Genomic DNA, 13,104 nt, shown 5'->3' with positions numbered 1-13,104 from the left:
ATCTTCGATCGTCATCATTGGGTAATGACTTATTTTAAGCCCCTTGTTCAGATCCCTTGGGTCTAAACACACTCTCAACTTCCCATTGGGCTTTTCTACACACACAAGGCTGGATACCCATGGCGTGTGGGTCTCTAATGGGGCAATTATTTCCGCTTCTGTCAGTCTGCCTAACTGCTCTTTCAGCTTACTCCGTAAGGCTACAGGGATTCTTCGTGGTGGGTGGATCACCGGCGTTATGCTGTCAGCTACCAGCAGATGGTACTTGCCCTCAAATTTACCTGTCCCTTCAAACACATCAGCATACTCCGCTATCAATCTTTCCTTGTTCAGAGGGATTTCACTGCCATTCAGTGTCATTATGTTCTCTGTACACACTGAGATGAGCCCCATCTGCTGGGCTGCCCTGTTTCCCAGGATTGGAATGCAGTCTTCCTCCAGGACTACAAACTCTACTTTGTATTTCCTTCCATTCTTCGGGTTCACCAGTCTCACCTTGCTTTTCCCAAGAAGCACCACTGTTGTATTGTTGTACATGGACAATACTTGCTTGGTTTCATCCACATCCTTCGCATACATCTTGGGAATGATGTTACATGTGGCTCCACTGTCCACCTGGAATTTTACTTCCTTCCCTTTCAGCATCATGGTCGCAAAGATTTTCTTTGGGAATTGAGTCTCCTCAACCCTGTGCACCCTTCCTGCTTTTACTGCTTCTGGTTGCAGTTCCATTGTGTGAATTTCATCAACCTCTTGACTGTCATCATCCTCATCACTGGAACTCTCCACTTCCACCACTGCATGCACAGGTTTTTTCCCTTTCTTTTCTTTCTTCTGCTGCCCCTGCTTTTCCATGCATTGTGAGGCGAAATGATCTTTCTGATGGCATTTGAAGCACTCCCTGCCATATGCCGGACATTTCTCCTTCTCTCTCTCATGTTTGTATCCACAGTATTTGCACTCTATGGTTGGCTGGTATCGTTTCCCCTCCTGCCTCACTGCACAGACATCTTGTTGCTGGTCCCCTACCAGGACATCAACTCTGGCCTTGGCCAGCACCGAAGCCTGGCATGCCTTCACACACTTTTCTAAGTCAAGTGAGGTTTCTCGGAGAAGTCTTTCCCGCAGCATGTCATCCCTTATGCCGCATATTATTCTATCACGTATCAGTGAATCTTTCACCTCTCTGAAACCGCAATGAGCTGCCAAGAGCTTCAGTTCTATTAAAAACGAATCAAAAGTCTCCCCTCTCTCTTGGCTCCTCATAAAGAATCTATACCTGTCGACGGTCTCGTTCCTCACGGGTTGACAATGCTGTTCGAAAGCATCGAGAGCCTGCGCTAGCGTAACCTCTTGTAGCGTTGCCCTCTGGCGTCCGTGTCTCGAGCGTTTGGTAGAGCTCTCTCCCTTGCGGTCCAACTAGGTACATGAGCAGTTTCCTCATTGTCTTGTCATCCTTCCCTTCCATGCTCAAATCAACATAGAGCTCAAACTCCTCCCTCCATTGTCTCCACTCCATTGGCAGGTCCCTTGCCTCAAAATTCAGTTGCCTAGGGGACTTTAGCTGCTCCATGTTCCTGATAAATCCGCCCCTCTATCGATGGAAACACTGTAGGCCGCACAGTCGTCTCTCGGTAGTCCTCACAAACGTCATCTGCTGTCGTCCTCTCGACTAATCCTGAAACAGGCCCCGATCTGACACCATGTTTTGTTAGTGTGTTTCCTTTCTGTAACCTGCTACATTACAGCTACACAACTAATTAACAGAGGCTTTACACTCGAGTCTTGGGCTCAGCCATTTTAATTCAGGATCTCCTTGGCTACTGCCTCAAGGGTAATATATCCCCGGTACTGCACCACCGGGTGCGCTATTCCCATAACAGGCACGATGCAGATGTGATTGTGCTTTGATTTGTTTTGACAGTCTCTTTTGTTTTCACTGTCTTGCAGAATTTATGCATGATGTATATATGTTATGTTTATGTTCGCTCTTCTCACTCCTACCATCGGGCAGGTGGTACAGAAGTCTGAAGTCCCACACCGCCAGGTTTAGGAATAAGCACTTTAGAGCGGCATGGTAGCATAGCGGTAGTAGAGCTACTGACTCACAGCGCCAGCGTCCCGGGTTCGATCCTGACTACGGGCGCTGTCTGTACGGAGTTTGTATGTTCTCCCCGTGACCTGCGTGGGTTTTCTCTGAGACCTTCGGTTTCCTCCCACACTCCAAAGGCGTAAAGGTTCGTAGGTTAATTGGCTTTGTACAAATGTAAACATTGTCCCGAGTGCGTGTAGGATAGTGTTAATGTGCGGGGATCGCTGGTCGGCGCGGACTCGGTGGGCCGAAGGGCCTGTTTCCGCTCTGTATCTCTAAACTAAACTAAACTAAATTACTTTCCTACAACCGTCAGTCCTTCAAACCAACCGACACAATCTCTGCAACTTACAGTGACACTAAGGATTACTTACTCATGCCCTGCCATGGAGTTGTCTCTATTGTTCTCATTGTGTTTTGCACTGATGGCTTGGTTTTTTTGTTGCGTCGTTTTCTTTGTTTTAGACATTTTAAACGTGATTTCCTGTATAATTTATGTTTGTGTGCTACTTAGTCTCTGTGCCTGTGACGTTGCTGCAAGCAACATTCTCATTGTACTTGCACGTCACCGTACTTGGACATACACAAAGTGCTGGAGTAACTCAGCGGGACAGGCAGCATCTCTGGGGAGAAGGAATGCGTGACGTTTCGGGTCGAGACTCTTCATTAGACTGAAGAAAAATGCTCCCCGGCGTGCGTGGGGTAGTGTTAGTGTGCGGAAATCGCTGGTCGGTGCAAACTCGGTGGGAAGACCTTGTTCAGTCTAAAGAAGGGTCTCGACCCGAAACGTCACCCACTCCTTCTCTCCCGAGATGCTGCCTGACCCGCTGAATTACTCCAGCATTTTGTGTCTACCTTCGATTTAAACCAGCATCTGCAGTTTGTTTTCCCTCACCATACTTGTGCACATGACAATAAACTCAACTTCGATAGGTGTTCAGGGAGAGGAATCGATGGATATCGATTTAGTAGAGAAAAGTGCTGCTGAGGTTGTCAGCTGATGGATGAATATCACGGGGGTTAGCTGAACTACTTTAGGTGTTTCTCGTGAACTTATGTTCAAGTTTTAATCATCCCAATCTATCACTTCATCACGTAGGCTTCAAACACATGTCATCGGGCGCAAAAAAAAAACCTGGTGGAAAATCTCAGTGGGTCGGGCAGCATCTGCGGAGGGAAAAGGATGGTCAATGTTTCATGTCAAGGCCCTGCATCAGCGACTGAGGGTGCAGAGGGAAGAGTGAGATGTGTGTACAGACGTGAGAGGGAGGAGTGAGACAAGTGATAGGTGGAAACAGACGAAGGGGGCTATGACGGGCAAGTGATAGGTGGAAACAGATGAAGTGGGTGATGATGGGCAGATGGAGCCGGTTGAAGGGGAGTGTTGAATCAGAGGCCGGTCGATGTCAGTTTCCTGCATCCACAGTCTCTTGTGTTTGCATTTCATTTGCAGTTCAGGTCCATTACTATTGTATTATTGTGACCTTATAACATTTTATCAGAACATTTTCTCACTAACTTTGAATATGTTTTATATAACATTTCATGCAAATATCTTGCAATTCCAACTGTTGATAACAACAAAAAGCACAGAGTTTCCTTTATTTGGAACCCTAGAACCCTAGCCCTAGCATGAACTCAGCAGTAACAGGTTTCACTTTGACTGTCAATAGCACCTTCTGTTCTGACATTACTTGAGCTGTTCTTGAGCTGATGTTCCATGAGGTACACTGTTCAGACATGTTTCGTGGGTAGTCTGAATGGTGGACACCATGTTCCATGGACATCTCTCTGTTTTCTGACCACTTGCCTGCTGCTTAGACCTGGCATTGTCACCAATGTCCTTCACTCCCTGTGTCCAATTCTGAATCATTCACATTGTTTCCATCACTGTCTCTATTCCTGGAGTCCATTTGGACTGATCCTACGAGACACAAGAGGCTACAGATGCTGGGTGTTTGAGCAGTAGATACACTATTGGAGGAACTGAGTGGGTTAAACTCAGCAGTCCAAGATTCCAGCATCTTCACTCTCATGTATCTCCATTTTAGCACTCCACTGCAAAATATCATCAAGGTATCCCCACTTTCATGAAGTTTAGAGATGCAGCGCGGAAACAGGCCCTTCGGCCCACCGGGTCTCCACCGACCAGTGATCCCTGAACATTAACACTATCCTACACCCACTAGGGACAATTTTTACATTTACCCAGCCAATCAACCTACAAACCAGTACGTTTTTGGAGTGTGGGAGGAAACCAAAGATCTCGGAGAAAACCCACGCAGGTCATGGGGAGAACGTACAAACTCTGTACAGACATCGCCCGTAGTCGGGATTGAACCCGGGTCCATGGTGCTGCATTCGCTGTAAGGCAGCAACTCTACCGCTGCGCCACCATGTCTGCCTTCAGCAGTCTGAAGAAGAGTCCCAACCCACAACGTCATCTATCTACGTTCTCCAGAGATGCCGCCTAACCCGTTGAGTTACTCCAGCATTTTGTGTCTTCTTTTGTAAACCAGCATCTGCGGTCCTTGTTTCTAAAGTTCTCCTTTTTGACTTGCTGGGTGCCACCAGCAGACTGATCTCACCCATACTCATCTATTGCATCCGCTGCTCCAAATGTCAACTTATTTACATCGACGAAACCAAGCGCAGGCTCGGCGATCACTTCGCTCAACACCTGCGCTCGGTCCGCGTTGGCCAAACTGGTCTCCCGGTGGCTGAGCACTTCAACTCCCCCTCCCATTCCCAGTCTGACCTTTCTGTCATGGGCCTCCTCCAGTACCATAGTGAGGCCCACCGGAAATTGGAGTAACAGCACCTCATATTTCGCTTGGGCAGCTTGCAGCCCAGTGGTATGAACATCGACCTCTCCAACTTTAGATAGTTCCTCTGTCCCTTTCTTCCCCTCCCCCTTCCCAGATCTCCCTCTATCTTCCTGTCTCCACCTACATCTTTCCTTTGTCCCGCCCCCTGACATCAGTCTGAAGAAGGATCTCGACCCGAAACGTCACCCATTCCTTCTCTCCTGAGATGGTGCCTGACCTGCTGAGTTACTCCAGCATTTTGTGAATAAATACCTTTGATTTGTACCAGCATCTGCAGTTATTGTCTTTTATCACCCAGGCATCAGCGTCTCCACCAACTTCTCTGCTGCTTTTTCCGACTGGGGATATTTCGTTTTAGTGGAAGCTCCTTCACAAACCATATTCTCTGGCCTCCACTGTAGGTGGTCGTCCGCTCAGCTTCTGACTGGTCAATGATATCAGAGGGAACCTGATGCTTTCGGAACGGGAACCTCTTAATCCTTTCCTCCTTCATTGTCAGACAGTGCTGTGGAGATGTTGTTTCAACTTCCCACTCCTTACCTTTGGAAAAACTGATTTGATCAAAGCGTACCACATATTACACTCACTTCTTTGATGTACTCACACTTGCTTATGTGGCACTGAGCCCTAGCTAGGGCTAACCTGCAGTCAATGTTCCGCTAACACTTCATTCAGATGGGGACTTTCAAATCTCAAAGAGAAACAGAAAATGCTGGAAGCACTCAGCAGGTCAGGCAGCATGTGTGGTGGGTGAGACAGAGGTATCATTTCAGGTTAAAGATCCCTCAGCGGAATCTTTGCAGTTCTGATGAAGGTAATTCATTGATCATTGATTCTGTGAATCGTTGAATTATTGACCTTAAACGTTAACACTGTTCCTCTCGCCACAGTTGTTGTCAGACTTGTTGATAGAAACAAAATGCTTGAGTAACGGAGAGAAGGAATGGGTGACATTTCGGATCTAGACCCGTCTTCAGACTCAAGTCGGTTAGTTTATTGTCACGTGTACCGAGGTACAGTGAAAAGCTTTTGTTGCGTGCTATCGTGTCAGCAGAAAGGCAATGCATGATTACAATCGAAGATAGACACAAAATGCTGGAGAAGGAATGGGTGGTGTTTCAGGTCCAGACCATTCTTCAGACTGAAGAAGGGTCTCGACCCGAAACGTCACCCGTTCCTTCTCTCCAGAGATGCTGCCTGCCCCGCTGAATTACTCCAGTTTTGTGTGTCTATCTTTGGTGTAAACCAGCATCAGCAGATCCTTCCTACATTGCCTGACATGTTGCCTTTTTCCAGCATTTTTTGCACGATTTTGGTTTCAGTTTTTCTTTTGATTTTCTTTCCCATCTCAGCTTCTTTTGAAAACTCAGGTTGTGCATCCAGTCACGGGCATTAAAGACTGGCAAGATTCAAAAGAGCGTGCATTGAATACTGATGTATGAATGTTTTTTGACATGTTACTTTCCAGAGCAATATCTCTTACAGATGTTAACCGATGTTGATTGAATTTCAGGCATTCCCTTCAACGGCAGAAGTTCTATGAGTACTTCGCGATACCACCGTGAGTAAAATATTTTTTTGTCATCTCCCATTTCAGGATTTGGAGGCTTTGGAGAGGGTGTAGTATGTTGCCTGAACTAGGGGGCATTAGCTGCAAACCTGGATCATTTTCCATAGAAGGCCAGAGGTTGAGGGGACACATGATGGAAGCATATAAAATGATGAGAGAAATAGATCGACAGTCAGACCCTTTATCCCAGGCTGGAAATGTCAAAGACTAGAGGGTGTAGTAGGCCTGGACACTGTAGGCCTGGACACTGTAGGCCCGGACACTGTAGGCCCGGACACTGTAGGCCCGGACACTGTAGGCCCGGACACTGTAGGCCCGGGACGCCACTGTAGACCTGGACATTGTAGGCCTGGACACTGTAGGCCTGGACACTGTAGGCCCGGCACGCCACTGTAGGCCTGGACATTGTAGGCCCGGACACTGTAGGCCCGGGGCCCGCAGAAGGCCCTGACAATGTAGGCCCGGAGGCCCGGGCGGCCGCCATTGATGGGGTCATGTGGGGCGCAGGGCGGTGGTGTCACCTTTTGTCCCTTATTTTGGAGTGAAAAAGTTGGCAACCCTATTGGAAACAGATACAAAAGTGATGTTTCAGAGGCTTTTCGATAGGCACGTGGATCTGCAGGGAATGGAGGGTATGGATCATGTGCAGACAGATGAGTAATTTATTTTGGCATCGTGTTCTGTTCAGCACAGACTTGGTGGGCTGAAGGGCTGTGTTCTTTGCACTGTGAGCCAGGGCTGCAGACTGGAGTCTTTCAGCCACTGTTCACTGAGGGGCTAAGCCCTAGGTAGAAACTTCTCAAACCCTTGAAAGGTGCATCAGTACAAGTGGCAACAGTGCTGTGTACCCGGACACAACGTATAGAACTGGTGTCACTGTCAATACAAAGACTGAACTGCACGATGAATGTAAAGAAAGCCTTGCACTGTAGCTTGGAATTCTAATTCAGGATTCAGGATTCAGGATATCTTTATTTGTAATTTCGTCACCCACAGTCCAACAATAAGAGCAATAAAATAAGCAAATTACACAACCCCAACCAACACAAAACCCCCCCAAAAAAAGAAACATGCATCACAGTGAGTCTCCTCCAGTCCCCTCCTCACTGTGATGGAAGGCCACAATGTATTTTCTCTTCCCCTGCCGTCTTCTACCGCGGTCAGGCTGTTGTCGTTGCCACGTTCCAGGCCGCGCCGGACGGTGAAGGGTCCGTAGCGAGCCGACCCAAGTCCCGCGATCCGGGGCGGGCGAACACGCTGCCGCTGCCGGAGCTCCCGATGTCGGCATCCACGCGGCCCGAGCCTAAGGCCAGTCGCAGCCGCTCCCGCAGCCTCCGAGGACGGCCGGCTCCGCTGATGGTAAGTCCGATCCATGGGCTCTGCGAACCAGAGCCCTGGAGGCCGCCAGCTCCAGGAGTTGGGCCGATGGTAGGCCGCAGCAGGAACGGAGACAACACCCAGAAAACAAAGGTCGGGTCTCCGTTCGGAAGGGACAAATTTACAATTTTACAGTCCCCCCCCCCTCCCCCCCCACACACACACATAGTACACAAACACAAAAACACGATATCACAGCTACAATTAAGACCAAAAAACCCCAAAAAACACAAAGACAAACGGACCGCAGGTAAGCCGCAGCTGCTATGGCAGCGCCACCATTTTGGTATGAGAAATTGTATGAGAAAAGTTTTTTAACGAATAAAGTTTACTTTTGGATAATAAATAAATTTGAGGCAGTGTTGAAAATCCCACACGTGAGCTGCCTCACCATTCTGTGAAGGAGCAAGACTCTTTCTGTGCACCCATTGACGTCTTTCTCACTCAGAGTGCCTCTGCACTGCTTTACCTTTGATCTCCTGTGACCAGCTGGACATGTGGAAGCTGAGCTTTCTTTTAATTGAGAGGCACATTACATGTGCGTACTAGAAGGTACTGGACGAGAGAAGGAGGATGATGGTGAGAAAGGGAAGGAAACTTGGAGTACAAGGGTCCCCAGGTGTTGTGCCTCTTGAGAACAGGTTCACCCACTTGGAAGCTGTCGGGACAGAAGACGTTACCACACTGAGTGGCAGACTGGTTTGCAAAGCAAAACGTGCTGTTGAGCCAAAACCAAAGAGGCCGACGTCAGACAACGCCGTGGTAGTAGGGGACTCCATTGTGAGAGGTACGGACAGGGGTTTCTGCGGCAACAGGCGGGATTTGAGGATATTGTGCTGCCTCCCTGGTGCCAGGATCCAGGATGTCACGGACAGAGTGCAGAAAATCCTCAAGGGTGAACAGCCGGAAGTGGTCGTGCATGTCGGCACAAACGACGTCGGAAAGAAGAGGATGAATATTCTGCAGCGTGACTTTAGAGAGCTCGGAAAAATGCTGAAAAGCAGGACCTCCAGGGTGGTTAACTCCGGTTTGCTTCCAGTTCCTCGTGCCGGTGAGAGCAGGAACAGGGAGATACAGGACCTGAATGTGTGGCTGAGGAACTGGTGCTTGGGGCAGGGATTTAGATTCTTAGACCACTGGGATCTGTTTTGGGGAAAGGGGGAATTGTACAAAAGGGACGGACTGCACCTTAACAGGCGGGGGACCAGCATTCTGGCAGGCAGGTTTGCCACTGCTACACGGGTGGTTTTAAACTAAATAGGGGGGGGGGGGGTCAAATGGGATAGTCAAGGATGGAGTTAAAAGGAAAAAGAATAAAGGGATAGTTAATGACCCCGGAATTAACGGGAAAGAAAGCTGACAAAGGGATAGGAGAGAATAGCCAAGTGTAATAGGGATCGGTGTGAAGGGTGAGATGAGTAAAGAATTAAAAGTATTGTCTATGAATGCACAAAGTATAAGAAGTAAAGTAGATGAGCTTGGGGCTCAGTTAGAGGTTGGTAGATATGACATTGTGGGGATTACAGAGACGTGGCTGCAGGAGGATCGGGCCTGGGAACTTAACATTCAGGGTTATACATCCTATAGAAAGGACAGGCAGGTGGGCAGAGGCGGTGGGGCAGCTCTGCTGGTGAGGGACAAAATTCAGTCCCTTTCGAGGAGTAACATAGAGACTGACGAGGTAGAGTCACTGTGGATTGAGTTGAGGAATTGTAAAGGTAAGAAGACACTAATTGGAGTTATCTACAGACCCCCAAATAGTAGCCCGGATGTTGGGTGTAAGATGCAGCAGAAGTTAAAGCTGGCATGTAACAAAGGTAATGCCACTGTGGTGATGGGGGATTTCAATATGCAGGTAGACTGGGAAAATCAGGTTGGTTCTGGACCCCAAGAAAGGGAGTTTGTAGAGTGCCTCTGAGATGGATTCTTAGAGCAGCTTGTACTGGAGCCTACCAGAGAAAAGGCAATTCTGGATTTAATGTTGTCCAATGAACCAAATTTAATAAGGGAACTCGAGGTAAAAGAACCGTTTGAAGATAGTGACCATAATATGATTAGTTTTAATCTTCAATTTGAGAGGGAGAAGGTTAAACCAGGAATGTCAGTGTTGCAGTTGAACAAAGGGGACTATGAAGGCATGAGAGGGGAGCTGGCCAAGGTCGACTAGAAAGGGATCCTAGCAGGAATGACGGTGGAACAGCAATGGCAGGAATTTCTGGGCATAATCCGGAAGACGCAGGATCATTTCATTCCAAAGCGGAAGAAAGATTCTAAGGTGAGTAGGAGGCAACCGTGGCTGACAAGGGAAGTTAGGGATGGAATAAAACTAAAAGAAAAGATGTAGAACACAGCAAAGAGTAGCGGGAAGCCAGAGGAGTGGGAAACTTTCAAAGGACAACAGAATGTAACAAAACGGGCAATACGGGCTGAAAAGATGAAGTACGAGGGGAAGCTGGCCAAGAATATAAAGAAGGATAGTAGAAGCTTCTTATATATGTTAAGAGAAAAAGAGTAGCAAAGTCAAATGTGGGTCCCTTGAAGGCAGAAACGGATGAAATTATTACGGGTAACAAGGAAATGGCAGAAGAGTTGAACAGGTACTTCGGATCTGTCTTCACTAAGGAAGACACAAACAATCTCCCAGATGTACCAGAGGACAGAGGATCTAGGGGGGTATAGGAACTGAAAGAAATTTGCATTCGGTGAGAAATAGTATTGGGTAGACTGATGGGACTGAAGGTTGATAAATCTCCGGGGCCTGATGGTCTGTATCCCAGGGTCCTCAAGGAGGTGGCTCTAGAAATCGTGGGCGCATTGGTGATCCAGCGTGCAAACAGCCCTTTCGGTCCACTTGCCAACCAACAATCATCCATACATTGGTTCGATCCTACCTATCGATCCTATCTATCTTCTATCCTATCCACCACATAGACGGGTTTTATTTTACACAATAGGCACAATTTACCAAAGCCAATTAAAATACAACCCTGCATGTCCTTGGGATTAGGGAGAAAACGAGAAAACTCGGAGAAATTCCACGCGGTCACAGGTAGAATGTTCAAACTCCGTACAGAAATTGAACTCAGGTCTCTGGCGCTTTAAGACAGCAACTCCACCACTGGGCCACCGCGCTGCCCGAACCTAGCCCATTTTATACCCCCACAGTTTACTTCAGTCTTGCAAAAAAACGACAGCAAACATATGGCCATTCCCAGCCCACTGAGTATTCACTGTGGCTCACTCCGAAACCTCCTACATAGAAACATAGAAACATAGAAAATAGGTGCAGGAGGAGGCCATTCAGGCCTTCAAATCAGCACCGCCATTCATTGTGATCATGGCTGATCATCCACAATCAATAACCTGTGCTCAACTTCTCCCCATATCCCTTGATTCCACTAGCCCCTAGAGCTCTATCTAACTCTCGCTTAAATTCATCCAGTGATTTGGCCTCCACTGCCCTCTGTGGCAGAGAATTCCACACATTTACAACTCTCTGGGTGAAAAAGTTCCATCTCACCTCAGTTTTAAATGGCCTCCTCTTTATTCTAACACTGTGGCCCCTGGTTCTGGACTCCCCCAACATTGGGAACATTTTTCCTGAATCTAGCTTGTCCAGTCCTTTTATAATTTTACATATCTCTATAAGATCCCCTCTCATCCTTCTAAACTGCAGTAAATACAAGCCTAGTCTTTTCAATCTTTCCTCATATGACAGTCCCGCCATCCCAGGGATCAATCTCGTGAACCTATTACAAGGATGTCCTTCCTCAAATTAGGAGACCAAAACTGTACACAATGCTCCAGATGTGGTCTCACCAGGGCCCTATACAACTGCAAAAGAACATCTTTACTCCTATACTCAAATCCTCTCGTTATGAAGGCCAACATGCCATCAGCTTTCTTCACTGCCTCCTGTACCTGCACGCCAACTTTAAGTGACAGGTGTACAAGGACACTAAGGTCTTGCTGCACTTCCCCCTTACCTAACCTGACACCATTGAGATAATAATCTGCCTCCTTGTTTTTGCCGCCAAAGTAGATAACCTCACATTTATCTACATTATTGCATCTGCACGCTGTATCTCTAAACTGAACTAAACAAAATGAGTTTGAGTCCAGTTTTTGGCCACGTGTACCGAGGTTGAGTGAAAGGCTTTTGCTGCGTGTTCACTAGTCAGCGGAAAGGCAATACGTGATTACAACTGAGCCATTCGCAGTGTACAGATAATGCAGGATTAGTGTACGTGTGTGTTGGATTGCTGGTCATTGATTGATTCAGCTGCATCTCTGTTTCCATGCTCTGTGCCTGTATGACTCTATGTGAAAGAGGTCACTTGGCCCATGGAGTCTACGCCGGCTCTCAGAGTAATCCCATCGGTCCCATTTATTTCTGTTCTCTGTCCCGTGTCCATTAACACCACATGATTCTCATGTCACAGTGTTTAATTAAACTACCAGTATGTGGGAGGAAACGAGCAGCTGGGGGAAGCCCACGTGGCCACAGTGAGAACGTGCCAACACCACATAGACAGCACTGGGGGGTCAGGATCGCACCTGGATCACAGGAGCTGTGAGTTAGCGGCTGTAATGCCTGCATCACTCACTGTGCAGTGGCCTCTGAGCGGATTATCAGCACAATCCGTTCATCGACTCGTTGCCTTCAGGTGTGTCGTGGATTAAGCCGACACCCACTGGTAAATGCTGAGTGCATGTCAGGTCCTGCTGGAGATCTCACTGGCTGCTTCCCGGTGATAATTGTAGTATTAGGTTATGGTTAGTACTGTTTGTTGTGTTAGCATGTACCCACAGGTGTAATGCTGGGGGCTAATTCCCGGTGATAATTGTAGTATTAGGTTATGGTTAGTACTGTTTGTTGTGTTAGCATGTACCCACAGGTGTAATGCTGGGGGCTAAGCCTGATTGTAACTACAATTATCTATCTGATGTTTCCACTAGTGCGAGAGTCTGTTCTTCCTTGCTCCCTTCTTGTGCAGCGGGGTAATATTGGCAATTTCCCAATCATCTGGAAACACTCCTGACTCCAGTGATTCTTGAAATATCACTGTCAATGCCTCCACAATCTCTCAGAACCCTAGCATGCATTCTCGAGGGTATTTGTGTGTTGTCTTTCCGCTGCCGTGGTTAGCACGCAACAAAAGCTTTTCCCTGTACACGTGACGATATACTAAACTGAAGAGACCTGAAGCATTGAGTTTGAATGAGTGGCGCAGAGC

The 13,104-nt window shown here is 47.6% G+C and overlaps 1 protein-coding gene across 1 annotated transcript in view; it reads left to right on the top strand.

Moving 5' to 3' along the window:
* LOC144608649 (CMP-N-acetylneuraminate-beta-galactosamide-alpha-2,3-sialyltransferase 4-like) overlaps positions 1–13,104 on the top strand; it is a 124,000-nt gene that overhangs the window by 40,500 nt on the left and 70,396 nt on the right. The window contains exon 4 of the mRNA XM_078426627.1: positions 6,434–6,481. Coding sequence (XP_078282753.1) covers positions 6,434–6,481 — 48 coding nt within the window. The remainder of the gene's footprint in view (positions 1–6,433; positions 6,482–13,104) is intronic.

This window comes from Rhinoraja longicauda, chromosome 32, assembly GCF_053455715.1.
Source record: "Rhinoraja longicauda isolate Sanriku21f chromosome 32, sRhiLon1.1, whole genome shotgun sequence".
In the NCBI taxonomy this organism is placed as follows: domain Eukaryota; kingdom Metazoa; phylum Chordata; class Chondrichthyes; order Rajiformes; family Arhynchobatidae; genus Rhinoraja; species Rhinoraja longicauda.
This window is presented reverse-complemented; position numbering and strand designations above follow the sequence as displayed.